We start from the raw sequence: 18,787 nt of genomic DNA on the forward strand, positions 1-18,787 counted from the left end.
TATAGATTTTACATAAGAGTAATTTTACAGTGTGTCTCCTGGATAACATAGGTACACCTGGTAATTTTTTCAGAATTTTTTGAGACCTAAGTGCGTGGGCCCTGGTTCAATTGACGTGGAATGACCCTTTGAATTTCCCCTTGAGGATCAATAAAGTATCTATCTATCTATCTATTTTATGTTAATTCAGCCACTGAGTCCATGGGGTCTCCCTCGTCATCTTCACCATTGAGCTGATGTGGGAAGTGACTTAGGTTTCTGATGCTACGTTGGTGTGGCCTGCAGTGTGGACACCATCACTTGACCGCTCTTTATTTAACCGAGGCTATATGAGGCTCAGAGTATTACTGAAGCCTAAATCAACATCCAACATCCATCCATCTATTTATTCAACCACTTATTTAGTCATCTCTATCTCTCCATCCTTACGTCTGGCTGCTCATCTATCTGTTCATCTATCCTCCAATCCATCCCTAATTAAACAATGTTTTGTCCATGTGTTCTCCAAATATTTGTAAAATGTTTCTTCCTTTCCAGCCCACTCATCTTCCGCTTGTGTGTCAGCCTCTCAGGACCTCAGACTAAATAGTGTGGAACCGAATACAATGGGCTGTCTAGGAACCTAAGCCTTGTGTCTCTCTGTGTCCACAGGGCAGTTTCGTAGCCAGCATGACAGCCACTCTGCGTCAGATGGAGGACTACCACTACTCTCATCTCATCAGTACCTTTGGCAAAATGAGGACGGATGTAGTGGTGAGTTCTACACTTCTGTGCTCTCTAACCATTTGTTTGGCAGTGCAGTGCAAAAGCTGTTAAATGCTGAAGCGTTGTTATGTTATGCAGATGCAGATCGTGCACTGTTGCAGTTGCGTATACAAAATGAGATCTCAGGCCCACCTTAGCGTAGCCTATTTGTCCAACAAAAACTGTGCATCTCAATGAAGTCATCGGGTCGCTTGGCTTCCATGTAGTCCTCTGGCTCTCTGCTCTCATCTCTAATCTGGCCTGATTTGGGAGGCTGGTGACGGCTGGGACAAAGCGCTGCTCCCTCCCTGTGGCCACATCCAGTCGTCTCCCCAACACCAGCCGGCTTATTGATGTGCCAGCCAGCCAGCTTTGAAACATCCGGGCCTTCAAGTTTGTTTCTCTTCTTCTGCTTTTGGCATTGGGATTTGGCAAACCACCTGCGGATGGTTTACATAATCTTCCATTCGGATGGCCTCCATCTCCCCCCCCCCCCCCCCCCCCCCCTCCATTCCCTAGTCTCTGTGGGGAGCCCCCTGCAGCGAAGACTCACTGCAGATGAGACCCTTTGGTCTGCTCTGTCTGGCGGAGATGCAGACGTGTTGGACTCTGAATGGTAGACAGGTATCTGAGGTAGCCAGGCATAGCACCTAAGAAAATGTGTGCCTAAAGGAAAACGCTTGCGTGCTGAAATAATGATAAATAGTGATGTAGCATTTTAACATAAGCCGGAGTCAGTCTGATCATGCTAACATACTTTTTGTGTTGTATTGAAACACACACTGTGTAGGTTGGCTGTTCCTCTCTCTTCTCTAATCAATCACAAGTGCATTGCCTCTCTAGAGCAATTTAGGAGTCAGAATATTTGAGCCTGACCATAGCAAATAAATAAATAAAGACCCTGGTGTGGTAGCACGTGCAGCCAGTCTCTCTCCTGTGCTGAGGCAGCCGGTCAGCCGGCTGAAGACAGACCCGTCTCTGATTTATCCTCCTCGGGGGTTGGCACGGCTCGCGGCGGCCTTCCAGCATTTGGCAGTGGCTCAAGCAAACTCGGGGTTGTTTGCCGTCACCCCCACCGACACCCTGCCTGGCACAACCCCGCATCAAGTTTAAATAAGAGATGATCATGCCCCTCACGCTGCTGAGCACCCGGCGCAGAAACGCAAACATGAGGCTCACCTAGCAGCAGTCCACTCTGGCCAGCATTTCTGCTAAAGTGAATTGTAATGAGGGGCACCAAAGACTGGAGCTCCCAGTGACGTCCTTACAATAACCTTTCTCTACGGCCTCACTTCCTCATTTGAGATGCTAATCTAAGATGTAGAAAATGTTAAGAGCCGTTAGGAGGGTTCCCCTCGGCTGTCGGTGGTGATTCAGTATCCCCACGGAGCTGAGGCGGGCATCCTTACAGGACCTCGCGCTCACATCACTTGACGCGCATGCCACAGTGCAGTGTAAGAGAAAGTGTGTGAGTCTTTCACCTTGACCCGGGAGAAATCTAATCTAAAAGCAGCTTCCTCCTGAGGCGCTGGGCAGCGGGCTCCTCGGGGTTCATTCCAGATTGTTCCCATCTCCCTCACGCACAGAATAACAGTCTTCATTCCAAATGCTCTTACTTTTCCTCTCTCCCTTCTCTTTTAGGATTTCCTAATGGAAACATTTATCATGTTCAAGGATCTCATTGGCAAGAATGTCTACCCTGCCGACTGGGTTATAATGAACATGATGCAGAATAAGTAAGTACAGCCCTCACTGCTGCTCCTCCTTTCTGACCCTTCCTCTCTCTGGCCCCCACTATCTTGTCCACCCCCCACGACCCTCTCTGTCTGCCTCTCTCAGTTCATGTCCCATTGCCTCCCTCTCCTGCATATCCCCACTCTCTCTCTCCCTCTCTCTCTCTCTCTCTCTCTCTCTCTCTCTCTCTCTCTCTCTCTCTCTCTCTCTCTCTCTCTCCCCTCCCTATGCCTATAGGTTTCCCCCTCTCTCTGTCTCTCTTGCTCTTTCTCTCCATCCCTCTCTTTTTCTCAACCTCCCTCATTCTCTCTCTGTCTCCCCCTCTCCCTCTCTCTCTCTCCCTCTGCTTCTATATTTCCAAGCTGCTTTTCATCTCCCCTCCACTGTTGTTGCTTAGGAACGGCAGTGAGAAGTGGGCAAGGACGTTTTTCTAATGTTTTTCTCTCAAATGCAAATAGCACTCGGCGGCCTCTGCCACAGCAGAGCGAGATGAGACGGATACTGCCACAAACATTGGCATGAATTATAAATACCTTGCTCGCTAATCTCCCACATTTTTGCTGATGTTTTTTTTTTTTTTCTTTCGTCTTCTCCCTCTACTGTTTGTGTCGAGCTTACTTTGTTGTTGTGTTTTGTTTTATTAATGCGCCTCTCCTCAACTCACTTCTATATGCCTGCTGCTGGTACATCAGTAGCAGCCCCCGAAAAAGAAGTACATGTGGTTGCACTGGCAAAAACAAAGTGGGTGTTTGGGCTTTGTGTTGTGCTCAGCGCTCAGTCATTAAAGGTGCAAGCCCAGCGACGTCTCCGTGCCACCCTCACCTCTCGCTGTCGTCACATCTCGGGAGCCCAAATTGGGCAAACTTGTAATGAAGAGCCAAATATACGCGAGCATGCCACAGTTCTTATTCTGAGCTTGCAAAACGACAAAAATAAAACAGGCCAAGGAAGTGTGTCATTGCATTTCATGGTGTTGATGAGGAAACACGAGAAACTCTCACATATTTGTTTGATCACCAGGTCCCAGCTTGTTAATAATAATAATAATAATAATAATAACTTGGTTTTATATAGCGCCTTTCAAGTAACCCAAGGTCGCTTTACAAAAGGAGATAGGGCAGAGGAATAGAGGGGAGAAGAGAGGAGGGGCTAGAAGTGGTTGGGGGGCAGGGTGGTTAAGGACCATAGGCCTCAGTAAAAAAATTTGATTTTAGGTGCTTTTTGAACGTAGCCAGTGTGGGGGCTTGGCGGATATGGAGAGGTAGACTGTTCCAAAGGGTGGGGGCAGCAACACAGAAGGCTCTGTCACCAAAAGTCCGTACCCTGGAACGGGGGATGACAAGCAGGTCCTTGCCAGAGGACCTCGGGGACCTTGGCTGGGAGTGATGCTGGATGAGATCGGAGAGGTACTGGGGAGCAAGAGCATTGAGGGATTTGTATGTAAGGAGTAAGATTTTGTAGGTGATGCGTGACTTCACCGGGAGCCAGTGAAGCTGCTTGAGTGTGGGGGTAATGTGTTGCCATCGCTTTGTGTGTGTGAGGATCCTGGCAGCCGAGTTTTGGACACATTGTAGCTTGTCCAGTGCTTTGGTGGGAAGACCATAAAGGACACCGTTACAGTAGTCCAGACGGGAGGTGATGAAAGCATGTGTCAGAGTCTCCGCAACAGTGTCTGATAGTAAGGGCCGGAGTCTGCAGATGTTTTTGAGGTGGAAGAAGGCGGATTTGGTGATGTTACTGATGTGAGCTTGGAGTGAGAGGTTGCAGTCCAGAGTCACACCCAAGTTACGCACTTCTTGGGAGGGCCTGATGGTAAAGCCACCTACGTTCAATAAGACGTCCCCAACTTTCTTGGACAGAGACGGAGGGGCCACCACCATGAGCTCTGTCTTGTTGTTGAGTTTGAGCAGGTTGGTGGCCATCCAAGTCTTTATGTCATGCAGGCAGTGAACTAGTGATAGGGGAGGGAGATTGGTAGATGGTTTAGCGCTAATGTAGAGCTGGGTGTCGTCAGCATAGCAGTGGAAACTGAGCCCATGCTGACAGATGATCTGGCCGAGAGGGAGCATATAGATGGTGAACAGCAGGGGGCCAAGCACTGAGCCTTGGGGCACGCCGTGGTTGACTGGAGCTGGTGTCGAGTTGGAATCCTTGATAGTGATGTATTGCGTCCTAGTGAAGAGGTAGGAGTGAAACCAGGAGAGAGCGGAGTCAGAGAGTCCTAAGTGTTCATGGAGACGGTGAAGCAAGATGGTATGGGAGACTGTGTCAAAAGCTGCAGATAGGTCTAGGAGGATGAGAAGGCTGATGAGGCCGTTGTCTGCAGCTATGAGGAGGTCGTTTATGATCTTAATGAGCGCTGTCTCCGTGCTGTGGTGGGGTCGAAAGCCAGATTGGAGGGGTTCATAGAGGTTATGGTGGGACATGTGGTGTTGAAGCTGGGCAGCCACCGCTTTTTCCAGGATCTTGCTGAGGAAGGGTAGGTTGGAGATTGTGGACAGAATGTCCCATTTCCAGTTCCACTGTACCATATCTATACTTAATGGTATACAGAGGGTTTGTCTGTGAAATTAGACTTTGGCTAGTTGCTATCAAAGCCTCTCTCTGTTTTCTCTTCCCCCTGTTTTCCTCTCTCCTCCCCCTCCTCCTTCCCTCCCTCCATCCCCCTGTGTGCCTGCTGTCATCATCCTAGGAGGGTATGTCCTGATAGAAATTGCTTTGCAGCTTGTTACTGTTTTATCCAGCGCGGTGGCGGCATCATCCGCTAGTGTGATTACTACCTGGCCGAGGCTGAGGCCGCTGAGCCTCGTATTTGGAATTCACGCGGCCATCCGGCGAGTGCTGTCAGACACCTGCGTCCTCATGCAAACAAGGCGTCAGGGCGGTGAGATGAGAAGCCTCGGATGCCCTACAGGTGTGGGACAGGCACCTGCTCTGCATTCACCACTGTCCGTGTGTGCAGAGTGCACGTCGCTCATGTGTTATTTTGGTCCAGTGTGTCTACTGATTTGAATGTTAAAATGGAGCATGGCTGCACTGATGACATTTTTTAGTCCATTTGCTCTCATGGACAGTCATCCATCTGGCTGCTCACTTGTCAGGCATGGTGAGATGTAGTCCTTGGCTGCTTGCTCAGCTGACATTGCCACTGAACACTGCTGTCAAGTTCTGCATACCTGTAATTTTAGCACTTCAAAGAAGAAGATTTGTTTTATTTGGTTTGGTGTTTTTTTGTGTGTGTGCTTTATGTGGAGAGTTTTGTGTGTGTGTGCGTGTCATTGAGTGACATTGTGTCTGTTTGTGTGTCTTCATGCACCCTTGTGTGTGACCTGGCTGGCATGCCCATTCATCCTGGCTGTGTAGTGGTGGACGTGAGGTTCATGGCTGATGGCAGAGCAGAGGATGCTGGGGAGGGCATGGCTGAGTGTGCCTGGACCCACTGATATTGCCTGTAGTCAGGTGCTGGGAAAACTGATTGACTTGACTTTCTGCTCAGTGGACTTGGGCTGCCCACTGCCATGGAGGCACCGCAAGCCCCCCCCACCCCTCTCTCTCTCCCACTCTCTGTCTCTCTTTTATCTCTCTCTGTCTCTCTCTCTCCCTCTCTCTCTTGCTCTCTCCCATTGCTCCTCTTTCAGCTTTGTTTATTTTTGATACCATTTCAAAACTGCTGCGGGCAACTTCCTTTAGAACTTTTTGCCTTTGATGTCGAAATCGGAGGGGGTTGCAGAGTTCGTGTGACAGATAGATCAGATTCCAGCCTTGTCGTCGGCATCGTTCGCGGTTTGCACGACTCCAGAGAGCACGCCAGCCTAAACTCCTAATCTGCCTGCGTGAGTAACGTCTGATGGAAGCTCAGGCAGAGAGATGGAAATGAAGGGTGAAAGACAAAAGAGGGAAGAACAGAGGCCAGGCCTTCTAGCAAAGTCAGTCCCCGCCAGCCGGAGTGCTCTAATGGCCGATGTTACGTCGGCGCGTTTGGACTTCCGTTCTGGCTCCGCTTCGTGCCTAGCGACTGACTGGCATTTCAGCCCCGCTTCTCCGTCTGCGGCCGCGGCAGAAGCGTAGGCGGTCGGCACCACCCACGGGCACCTCCGAGGGCACTCTTTCATTCCGCCACGCTGTGGCCTCGGCCGCTTCATGGCTAATGAGGCTATCCTTTGCAGCTCGCTCTCTCTCTCTCGCTCTCTCTCTCTCCACATCTCCCTGGCCGTGCATGCTCTAATTGCCCAAGGGAGAGGTGGGCAGCCGTGTGGAACAGGCCACTGTGCTGTGTCCCGGGGAAGGTGCTTTGAGTGAGCAGCCACTAAAAGCAGGGGTGGGAAACATGCCTGAGATAACAGCAGGGCTAATGAAGGGAGCCCCACCACCCCCGTAGCTCACGCTTCAGCCCACCAACCACTCACACAACACCAGTGGGTTTGCAGCGGCGGAAACAAGACACGCTGCCGCACAAATTCCATGTCCGCGCCATTTAGCACGTTTGCTGTTGGACCGGTCACCATATGCTACATGTTTAAGGAGCCAAACAAGCAAGTCACTTTGGGTCTTTGTGCAGGACGTAACTCAGTGCCTCAAGCATGGGCTCTCTGGCTCTTACACAATAGTGTGACAAATGCTTTGCGTTTAGCTAAAAGGGGTGAAGTGATCCACTATTGTTTGGATTCATCTTACTACTGTTCTTTACAGGGCAATCTTCTTTTAAAAGTAAGTCTTTAATATTTGAACAAAGGCACCTTGCTAGTGAAGTCGGCCTGGCCAATTTCGCCACCAATTCTCATAAAAGCTTGTAAACCAGAGAGGGTGGCTCGCCTGGGACTTCATTGTTTTACTCTCAGTATTTCCCTCGCACCTTATGAAATTTTAATGTTTCTTCATCCCCAAGTTTTCCAAAGGCCCCCAGAAGAGCGCGGCTCGCGTGTTACAGGTGTGCCCTTTGGCCCCCTCCATATTCCCTCTGTTATTGAGGTTAAAATGACCTTTAGAGAAGTAGGTCTCCGGCGTGGGGATGTAGCGCTGACTACATTTGCACAGCGTGACATTTGTTTTGCGGGGGCCCGTATTGTTGCTTGCCCCCCGTGGCTCCAGCTCTAGTCTGAAACAACAGAGGGGGGAAATGTGTTTGTGCGCTGCCCAGCTCATGCCCCCAGCTTTGGTCCAGCCTGCACACACACGCGTGCTCCTTTTTGCTAGTGCGTAGTGTTAAAGAATACAAACCATCAAATCCCTTTTACTGCAGCGGGCTTCACAGGGCCCTGGCCATTAAGACTTTGTTGGGGTTTGTGTTTATAGTGTGTGTCAAAAGCTCTGCTGCTGCGGCGGATTTTCCCAAGGGGTCTGTACTGTACGCTAGTATCTCTCTTTGAAGAGAAAACTATCGACATCTGGTGGGAGAATCCACTCATATATTTGTCTTTTACCTCACTTGACCCCACCTGAATATGAATTTGACCTTCAAGCGTTTTGGCTTTTTTTCTGTTCCACCTCTCCCATACCCTCCACGCCCCCACCCTGCCAAAATATGACTCCTTTGATTATCGCTCTGCTTTGATAAGAAATTCAATTATTGGCCGGTGTTTGAAAATGCAATTAGGTATTCGGGCTCCAAACCCAGCAGGTGAGCACAATAACAGCTCCATCAGCTTCATTACGGAGCCCATCACAGGCCCACTCCCTGGGCTTGGAGCATGGCGAGGCGACCCTGTGAGGAATAAGTGGTGTGTAATGAACACTGAGAGAGCACCAGTCGACTGCTAATTACGCCCGTAATGGCGCTGGGGAGATGAATGGAATGGTGTCCAAAAGAAGGCAGCTCTTTAGCTGTCTGACCCACGCAATCCATCCCGTCACCAACTCCTGACACGCACCGCCCACACACGTGCGTGCGCTAGGGACCAACTGATAGAGCAGCCGTACGTCCATGTCTCGTGTTTGTTAACCCATCTCCCGCCCTCGGCCTCTCTCTCTCTCTCTCTCTCTCTCTCTCTCTCTCTCTCTCTCTCTCTCTCTCTCTCTCTCTCTCTCTCTTTCTCTCTCTCTCTCTCATACATACATACATACACACGTGTATGCACACTCTTCAGGGGACTCTGCGATAGATGAGCAAGAGCAAACTCAAGTGGAGAATTCACTTTATTTTTCAAGAAGGTTACATTTCATCGCCAAGATTAAGCCTCCATGGGTTGGGGAAATCTTTTTCTTCCCACAGTGCAGAGATAAATGAACGGGCTGCAATTCTGAATAGTGAGCTTTATTTCTTCATGTGGAGATCTTGATAAACACAGTGGATGGACCTTGATAAACACAGTGCTTGAAATCAAGTCTCGGTGCTGTTTGATGTGGAGAGTGGCATGCTGTCATTCCTAATCTTAGCTTGTTTTTGTTGGTAAAATAATACTGATTTTCATTCATTTGCAGATGCGATTGAAACAGAACTCCACAGTTGTCACCACAGTACCCTTAGTTGTTTCTGCAGGATCGCTTTGCATAAATTGTCTCCTCGCTGACAATGCCAAGGACATGTTAATCAGCCCTCCTAATTATACGCACTTTCTTAAATGTACTAAATGGGCACTTTGCTTTTAGAGCTTCTCTTAATCACATGTTTATTCAGATTCCAAAGGGTACATGATACTGTGCTTACAGCCTCGCCTAACAAGCCCTGAACTTAACTCAAGTATGAGACCGCCGGGCTCAACTGATGGGATTGCTTATCCTCGGGAGTGTGAAGAACCCATCCGAGGCTTTGGCTACTGTCTGTCCACTGTGACGGGGTGTTTTACAGATGCCTCAGAGCGTCCAGATGGGCCTGACCTTTCTGCTTAGTTTTACACCTAATCCATGCATCAGACTTTGCTAATGCCCCTGTCAGGGCTGATGGTGCTGGTGGCTGTTTGATATGTGATCCCACACTCCAGCTCCCACTGGTCCTGTGCCAGTAACACTTTAAAAGGATGGGTGGTGGGGGGTAGCAGCAGCCGCAGCATAAGGGCCATATCAGCACCATTAGCAGGGAAGGCAAGTGAAACGCTTGTACAGTGTGCAAACAAACATGGCCGTTGCACACACTGATAAGTGAGTCAACAAGTTTGAAGTGATGGTGTCATAGTTAAATTATAGTTTTCCGAAATGGTGTTATGCTAATATCTGTTGTAGATATCTTTGTCTGCTCTCCGTTGTGTTTGTAATAACCACTTTGCATTACTTTGAGATAACAAAAAATATGGATTTTGCCAAACAAATTAGATTAAAGACATTACAAGGAGAACAATAGAGTTGAGGTAATATAACTCGCTGTAATAGTATTGGGCTGGTAGTGTAATAGCTGAGTTTAGTGTGTGTGTGTGTGTGTTTATATTTATAGAAATGTCTCTTACTGTAGATAAGCCAGGCTTTTCATGAATGGGCTTTGGTGGTGTGCTTCCAGAGGTGCAATAGGATACCATGCGTGTTTCTATCCGCTAGTGCAGGCCATCTGCCATGCAGCCATATCCTCACAGATGCCAAGTACTGTACATGTATACAGCACACCAAGTTGGTGTATATGTATGTATGTACAGTATGTATGTCTAAAAGCACCACTGCCGTGAGGAAGTCATGCATCTCCGCTCCTCTGGTATGGTATCCTCAAGTAAAGACTTTGTTTCCTCTCCATTGCTCAGCTGCCTGAAGCTCTTCAGTTTTAGTCTCAGCTTGTAAAGAGAAAGAAACTCCTCTGACTGAATTGTGTTGATGCCGCTTGATGTCTCCTAAAGACAGACTGCTGCTGAATACACGGCACCCACCATCTGAATGATCTGAGCCTCTGTTCACTGACAGCTCTGTAAATCGTCTCCCTCTGTAGTTCTGCTTTTTAAAATGAGGCGCTATTAGAAGAACAAGAAAATAGCATTTAATGGTGTCATCATAACACAAAAAAGGTTCATAATTATCAGGATGTGAAAGAGTCTGGTATATTTCAGTAGAATTCCTGTAAGCACCTTTTCCAGGGGTGGCCTTTATTACATTCTATTGATAATGGAAATGTCATTCATTATAGCTGTGTTGTTGCCTGCATCCAAAGAAAGATGTTTTTCTTCAGGAAAGTGTACCTGGGGGAAAGAGGGGATTATGTCCTGGGCTTCCCTGCTGCTTAGCTGTGCTGCTATTCACATTTTCACTGTGGGAGGAAAGGGAAGAAAGTTTAGCAACTGTAACCACAAATTACATTTCTCTGATTAGATATGCAATGGATGATATGCCCTTTTAGGCCATTGTGAGTAACAGTTTAAATTATTTTGTGGACAGTGTATTGTCACTGCTGTCTGTAACCAGTCAGTCATTGCTTAAGCCCCTTCTATAATCTTTTTGTAGATGCATGGTCATGAGTCGGTGGTCTAGCTGTTGTTCTGCTCTGGTCCAACTGTATGTTATTAATGTCAGAATTTGACTCTAATTCTATTGCAGCACACCCTACATACATAGAATGGAGAGTTCTGGTTCTCTCTGTCAATACAGGAATTTCAGAGATCAAAATAATGTGCACAGCAAATAGCCAACCAGCGGCCTTTCTGTCCTGCTGTCTTGTGCTATTTGAAATGGTCGGGAACCCGAAGAGATGACGTCAGTCCAAACCCTGTAGTTGGTTTGAAAGCTGCTGCTAATGGTTTGGGTTTAGTTGACATTGCACTGAGAAGACAGAGGTCAGGTGAATCACCAATCATCCAGTCAACTAACAATGCTGCCCACAGCATCTACAGAGTTCAGAGTGTTTACTGCTGTTTAGCTTTAGTCACTCTCTTTTCATCTCTTTTCTTTGCTATTCTGCCCCTATCTCTCTCTTTCTCTCTCTCTCTCTCTCTCTCTCTCTCTCTCTCTCTCTCTCTCTCTCTCTCTCTCTCTCTCTCTCTCCTCTCCTCTCTCTCTCTCCTCTCTCTTGTTCAGCCTTTTGGCTGTCTGTGTTTTCTATGCTACTTGGTAAGTAGCTCATCATCAAAAGGCTCAAGCTGTGCTGTAAATGACAAAGTTCTTTCCCAAGCTCTTGTTCACATAGTCCATAGCAACATGGTCCTCAGTGTTCTCTGCGTCACCATGATCCACCAATGCTGTGGAATAGCACAGTGCTTCTCTCTTATGGGCCGTTTACACGAAACCGCTGGGTGAATTTTCTCTTACCGCTTTCACACATTTAACGACACTGGCAAGAAAAAACCTCGCGTGTACACACCTATGGTACACACAGAGGTGTAACCGGCTAAATGTGCTGTAGTGCATATGCCAGACCAGTCGATGGCGCCGCTGTGCAGAAGCTTCACGATAATTTTGCATGAATCGCGTAGAAGAAAACATTGTTGAAACAGCAGAGACTTTCTAATGAGGAGACACAGCACTCAAAAAATCCTCCATAGAAATGCATGGGGTTAGTTTGTAACGCCAATATGGCCGTTGTCTACACCTATTCCACCCCTTCCTCGGCAAAACGTCGACATGTGAATACATTGAGCCAATCATGCGGTGTGTTGTGAAGACATCGTGCCAATCATGTGTTGTGAACTCGCCGCTGGAGCAAGATTGGTGTCGTGAAGCCTTGCGCATGCGCATTTCTGCTGAATAGGATGCCTGATGAGTGCCCAAAAAGCGTTGCTACATGGCCGCCGACTGGAGGGACTACAGACAATTCGGTTTTCAATTCAACTGTTAAACTAATAAAGTTCATTTTCAAGGTATGTGACTGCTATGTGAAATTTCAAATGCTTAGCCTATGCATTGCATTAGGTCTGAGCACCACTGGAGAAAACCCTAACACGCAGTAAGCTAATGTTTAACTAAGTTAAGCTAACGTGTGCTTCTAACTTAGCTACTAAAGGCTGATAGGCTACATTGTGCACATAAATCATGACAGGGGAAAGAAAAACATTTTAATATGATAAATAAATGGTTTGGTTTGTTTTGACAAGCAGCATGTCAGGTCGAGTGCCGTGGCTGAGTTGAGAGGTGGGGCTATGTCGTCATAAAGTTGCGTCTTCGCACCTACAGGCGTCTACACGGCGAAAGTTAGCCAGCGGTTCAAAAGCTATCGGTTTCAGTCTCCTAAACTGCCGGCGTCGTGTTCACGCAAGGCGTAACCGTTAACAAAACCTCACCGGTTTCACAAAAACCGGCGTCGTGTAAACGGCACTTTACTCTCGCCACTCTCTCTTTCCTCACTGGCAGGGGTCTGCTTGGGAAACACTCCATCTCCTTCCATGTTCATTTATTAGCCACCCCATCGATGCAGGGTGTTCCTTCTAGCTTTGCTCACTGCCTCACCAGCACACTACTGAGGAGCAAGACTGGCCTAAGCAAGGCTGTTTTCTGGCTTCTAATCCAGGGCATAGTGGGCCCAACCAATTACTGTAAAAAAGCAGCCGGTGCATGCTTAGTAAACAGAAAATTGTCCACCCTGATTGAACCATGTTTTGTTAAATCATGGATATTTTGGGGTTCAGGTTTACCTGAGCACATGCTGTCCATGTTTTATTACAGCCATTGGGTTAAACAAGCAAACCAACAAAAAAAAAACTACCAGCACCTCTGGGATCCACCCCAATAACACCAGTTTTTTGGGGGTAAACCCTGCATTGCAACAACTGCTTTTGTTTTGCTATTGTCCCACTGAGTCAGCCAGAGACCCAAAGTGCATAAATAATTAATGAGTTGACGACCCGTGCAGCAGGCCATGACATCACAGGTGTGCCTGTGTGCAGATTGATTGCACAGGACGGAAAAGGAGAAAACTGCGGGCATCAGTGCTTTTTGTGCTGGGGAGCCAAGCGAGTGGCTGCGGAGAAGCTTTAATTACGAGCTCATCCCTGATGATGAGAGTAATTACGGCTCGGGGATGCGCGTCTGGGTAATGGAGTCCCAGCCTCTCCGTCCACCGAGGCCAATTAGACAGACTTCACTTCAGAGAGGGAGAGGAAGGGGAGAGAGGGAGAGAGAGAGAGGCCCATGGAGTACGGCTCCTCCCCTTACTGTACTCCACTGTATGAAGACACTCCATCGTGTGAGCCTCAGAATGCCAATGGGCTTCAGCAGGGAGAGAGAGGGAGATTGAGGCAGGCCCTCTCGGACAGGCACTCTCAGTCAGGTAAATGGTAGTGATGCAATGTCATTAATGCAGTGTGGGGTAGGGATTTGAATGAGAGTGTTTTAGGTGTCTTGTGGACGGACTAGTGGTAGGAAAATGAAAATGGTTTCCTAATGGAACAAATGAAGGATTTAGGAAAATGAGGCCTGAAATAGGAGTCTTTAGGAGCAGGCTGTTTCATAAGAGAGTGCAGGGTACCAGTGTAGCTCATTTACACTGAACATTAACCAGAGACTGGAACCCTTCTGATTGATATGTTCCCCGTGCCTCATGTGGATGTCCATTGCCTATTCATGGAGAGGTGGTGACCTGACCTGTGCAGAAGTTGCATGTTATATTCTAAAGGGTGAGGGGTCATTCCGTGTGTTTGCTGCACTGACGAGCTCCTGACTCCTTGCCTCTGGATAGGCAGGTGTGTGTGCTGTAAGGAACAGAATATATTCAGCTTTGTGCTCAGATTGCACTTGAGAAGTTTGAGATTTACATGTAAAGAGCTTGGTCAACATTTCATCTGTGAAAATGTGAGATGTAAAGCAAAGAGTTTTTTTGCAAAGACTGTCAGAGTGGAATGAGCTTTCCTAAGCATTGTCATTTCTTGGCAGCAAGTGATGCCTCCTTGCCACTGCAATTGTCTGGAAGCTAATGTAATATTATTGAACGTCTGTCTAGTGGTGGTGAGTCATATCAGTGTTTTGGCAAGTGAAAAGATCAGTTTACGTTTGTGTGAGTGGATCTTTCTCGAGTGCTCTTTGTTAATGTTGTGTTGTTTAAAAGATTTTCTCTTTTGAGAAGCCTTGGTTCAGCAGTGTGTTATTATCATTTATTTGGCGTGTCCCTCTAAAATTGTCATACAGTAACTTCCTTCAAGTTGGCAATGCATCAGGCAGCTGGTGAGTCTGGTCTTTGTAAAACCTTTTGATGACAGACTCATTCTTTGTGAGTCTTTTATTTCCTTGAGATTGCATTTCTACCTGCTGAACTCTAGCCACCTTCACAGACAGGGTTGCTTGCAGTTGGAAAGGTACCAGCTAAGGGATGAAATCACACAACCTTGACAGTGTGTCATCCAGCACAATCTGTTTTCCAGAGCTTTGTCACCACATAAGTATTCCCCTCAAATGTGCTTGTCCTCACATCAACTTACCTTTCACTGGAAATTGTTGCCTGCTCTGACCTGAATATAAAAATATACATATTGAATATTCTAAAAGAAAAGGTTGTTTTGTTTATATTTATTTGTAGGATTTATGTGGCTTAGTGAAAATGTGGTAAGACTTTTATAGTTACATTTTGTAAATGTTGCAATATGGAGCCAGTCAGTCCTTACAAACCCAGCAGAATGTTCCATGTAGTATATGGGTGCCTTTTCATGATGCTGATATATCATTGTTTCACACATTGTTTCCTGGAAGTGTCAGGTGTCATGATGGGCTTCATATACCCTTAACATTGCCCTAAAATAAAAATGATCTATCTTTATCCCTGGGTCTTAGCTGCCACATATTGAAATGGGTCATTAAGTGCTAAATACAGCCTTATTGATCCACCAATTTGTAGATCATTGCAGCCCTTAGCAGATTCCCCCTGGTCTGATGTATAATTTATAGAATACTCCACATGTAATTTCTTACTTTGCCTGTTTAGTGATATTTGGAGGATTCATTTAGTGCATGCTTTTTCCTCTGCTGTCAGACACCAAAGGAAAAAGAATTTAGTAAAAGGTCATTATTGATAAAGCATCTAAAATGAATTGCATTTTAAGCATTTTCTAATGTACTGTTGTTGTTTGTTTTGTGTATTAGGTCTTCTATGGTGGCTTCATTTTTTCAGTATAGTCATCACTTTAGCTCTGTGTATTCAGATATTAATTGAGAAATCAGTAAATCAGCCTGATCTTAGTGATCTTTGAGGAAATATTGATTTTGAGAGATCCTCTTGTCATGCCTCAGCCTTCCCGGAGCTCTCAGCCTAATTGATTAGACGACAAATTAATTGGGTTTGACCTCTGCCTGAGGATAAGAAAGCATGACCATAATGGGGTCTAGCAGCAACTAGCAGGAACATGAAGTGGGAGCAAACATGGTTAAAGGCGAGGATGAAAATAAATCATTTATCAGATCAAAGGCAGCATAGTAAGCAGAGTGTAATTTAATAAATTGGTGTGGTGATGAGGGGTTCTGACCTTGCCTTATCTTTAAGCACAGCAGAGAAGCAGGCTATTCATGCTAGCATGCAAATGGATCCTGATCCTTATCAGGTATGCTCCATGAACTCAATTAGCAAAGGCGATTAGCCGATAACACATCATTAGTATTAGAGCAGAGGTAAACATGGTTGAGCAAAGAAGAACTTTCTGTGCGGGGTTGGAAAAGTTCAGGCAGGGAGTCTAAAGGTGGAATGATGCATATTTGTATTAGGATTTAAAGAATGAACCACTTGTGTATCGTAATCCATAGTAAGGCCATTATTTTCCTTTGTCAGAAACTTGATCATGAACTCCGCTTTCAGATTCTTGAGGGTTTTTTTTTTTGTTATCACTTTTGGTGGCTTGCCATTTTATTTATTTTGTTTGCTGAGTTCAAGTTTATCAAGCACATATACCCATTCTTGGATTATATGTATCCACATCCTATTTTTTTGTGCTGATAAAAGTGATTCCACTGAAGTGCGGCTCTGTGTCGGCAGCGCGGGGCGCGGGGATTACAGAGTGTACAACTCAGGGGAGTGTGTGTACCCAATCCCATTCTGCCGTGGCTCTTTTAAAGGGGCTTTTCAGTAATCACTTTAGACAGGGCTCTGTCCCGCTGTGCTCCCTGCACACACCACCTCTGCTCTGCCATATTGGGGGCTGGTAGCTTGACTAATTCACTTAACTACAATTACACCTGGTGCAGGGGAAATTTAGAAATGTGAATAAAAGCCGTTATTGGACATGTTGACTTTCCTCTGGTCTTCGGTTATGTTGTCATTCTATAGTACGGAACCTGGGTTGCTCTTCAGCCGTCAGCTAGGGTAGAATTCTCTGCTGGGCTCACTGATCGGTCCCCCCCCCCCCCCCCCCCACCCCCCGAGTTCAAAAGTTCGGGACAGTGGTTAGAATACGATTCAAGATTCAATACTTTAATTGCCATACAACAGAAGTTGTTAGGAATTTGCTGCAGTGTGCTCTACAGTACAACAGACAAGACGACACCAAACAGAGATAAGAAGCCAAAGACATAGACATAGACATCAGACATCAGACATAGTACATTCATCCATGGCTCGTCCCTACATAGGCAAGAGTCAAAAGTGGCAGTTTAGTGGCAGACATTTTAGTGGAAGTTTACCCAAAGTTCAGGATTTAAGTTCACTTCCAAAAGTGCAAATGTCACAGGGTGATGATGACAATAAATAAAATAAATATACTGTATAGTACTGTGGCATATAGCATGAATACAATTTAAAACATATTGCTAAAAAAAAAGAGCAAAAACATACTATCCAAGACCTATGCTGGCTTGATCTGCTTCTATAAGGTATTGGTGCAAGGATGGAGTTATTTAAAAATCTGATTACACTACAGTATGTGCTATTTAAAAAGCGGGAGGTCTTTGTGTTAATAGCCCTCAGCCTTCTACCTGATGGGAGGATCTTAAGGAGGTGGTTGGCAGGATGAGTTGCATCCAGCAGGATTTTTATGCCCTTGCGTTGCATGTGGGCCTTGTAAATTTCTGCTAAGGGGGTGAGTTTGCAACCTATGATCTTCTCGGCCGTGTGAACTATTCTGTCTAGCTGTAGCCTGTTCTGAACAGTGGCATTTCCATACCAGACAGTAATAGAGAAGGAGAGAATACTCTCAATAGTGGCACGATAGAATTGCAGCATCCCCTTGCAGGCCACCCCAAATTTTCTCAGCTGCCGGAGAAAAAAGAGCCTCTGGTGGGCTTTGCTAATGATACAGCTCAGGTTGTCTCCTGAGGTTGAAGACCTTATTCAGTACAAACTCCGAAAAAGCTGCAGGATGCAGGAGCTACAGGAGGACAGACACAGGAAGCGCTCTAGCCATGTTCATGTGCTTGCATAACACAGATCTCCTTTAGAGCCATTCACTAAATATACAGTTAACATATAGGCCTGATTCTCTTTGTGGCCAAAACAGCCTGCAGTTGGAGAAGAGGAGAGAGATTTGATATTGCTTCAGTTAATGGCGTTCATAAAATATAGAAGTTAGTTCCTGCTTTGTCTCATCATCCTCTGCTCATGCTGATGGCGTGGCAGCCATCAGTACTCCTGAGGCTCTGTTGAATGGGCACTCACAGTGAGAGAAAAAAAGTCTGTCTGTGACACATTACTGAGGCCAGCTATGGGTCAAATTACTGAGCATTGCAGTGTGCAAGTGAGGACTTAAGATGGCTATGCGCCACTGCACCCAATGCTGAGTCATCATGAAATCCTCCAGCCTCTAGCGCTGGCCTGCTCCCTGCGACGGCCTGTTTTCCGCTGGCTGGTCAATAGAGGCTGATTTGTTGTGTGAAGATGGCGAGGGCCCGGCTCTCCCTGTTAGGCCTTTAGGTAGGACATGGCATATGAAGCAGTAATATTTCTCTCAGGACAGGTGCACTGGATGGTAACACACTATACCATTAGCCTGGAGTTAAGCGTATCATCTATATTGGCGTGCTCACAACAGCAGAAAATTGAGTGAGATGTGCTGAGAGAAGGCTGTGCTTACTGCAGTGGGAGTGAGAGAGGGAGACAGATGGAGAGAGAGAGAGAGAGAAAGAGAGGGAGAGACTGTATGTGTGGTTTAGTAATTGGTTGTTGGAGCCCTGTGGGGCTATGGGATTTCAGCACACAGAGGTGGTTGAGTGCTAAAGGTATGGTCCTTTCTAATGGAGATTCCATCGGTTTATAATATCCTATGATTATCTATGTCTCTCGTAGCACAGAAAGGGCCATGACATTACAGACTACCCACCTCATTTGAAAGACGTTAAAAAACAGTTCATATTCATTTTATTGCTGACATGTAATATATGGCTGTAGGGTTTGAGAAGCCATAGTCATGTTCATGCTATTGTCACATACAGAGAGAGCAGACACATCTGGTGAAGTATGAAGCTTGTCCTTTGCTACAAAGGAGCAATGAACGATCTTCTCAGATATTGTTAGTCCAGTTTGTTTCTGTCTGTGGGTACAGTACATGTTTTGCTTCCTTTC

General features: G+C 46.4%; 1 protein-coding gene across 1 annotated transcript in view; it reads left to right on the plus strand.

Annotated features, from left to right (window-relative positions):
• Nucleotides 1–18,787, plus strand: part of dock1 (dedicator of cytokinesis 1) — a 216,565-nt gene that overhangs the window by 139,728 nt on the left and 58,050 nt on the right. Inside the window, 2 exon segments of the mRNA XM_042082672.1 lie at nt 652–753; nt 2,386–2,480. Of these exon segments, the coding sequence (XP_041938606.1) occupies nt 652–753; nt 2,386–2,480 (197 nt within the window).

This window comes from Alosa sapidissima, chromosome 24 (genome assembly GCF_018492685.1).
Source record: "Alosa sapidissima isolate fAloSap1 chromosome 24, fAloSap1.pri, whole genome shotgun sequence".
Classification (NCBI taxonomy): domain Eukaryota; kingdom Metazoa; phylum Chordata; class Actinopteri; order Clupeiformes; family Clupeidae; genus Alosa; species Alosa sapidissima.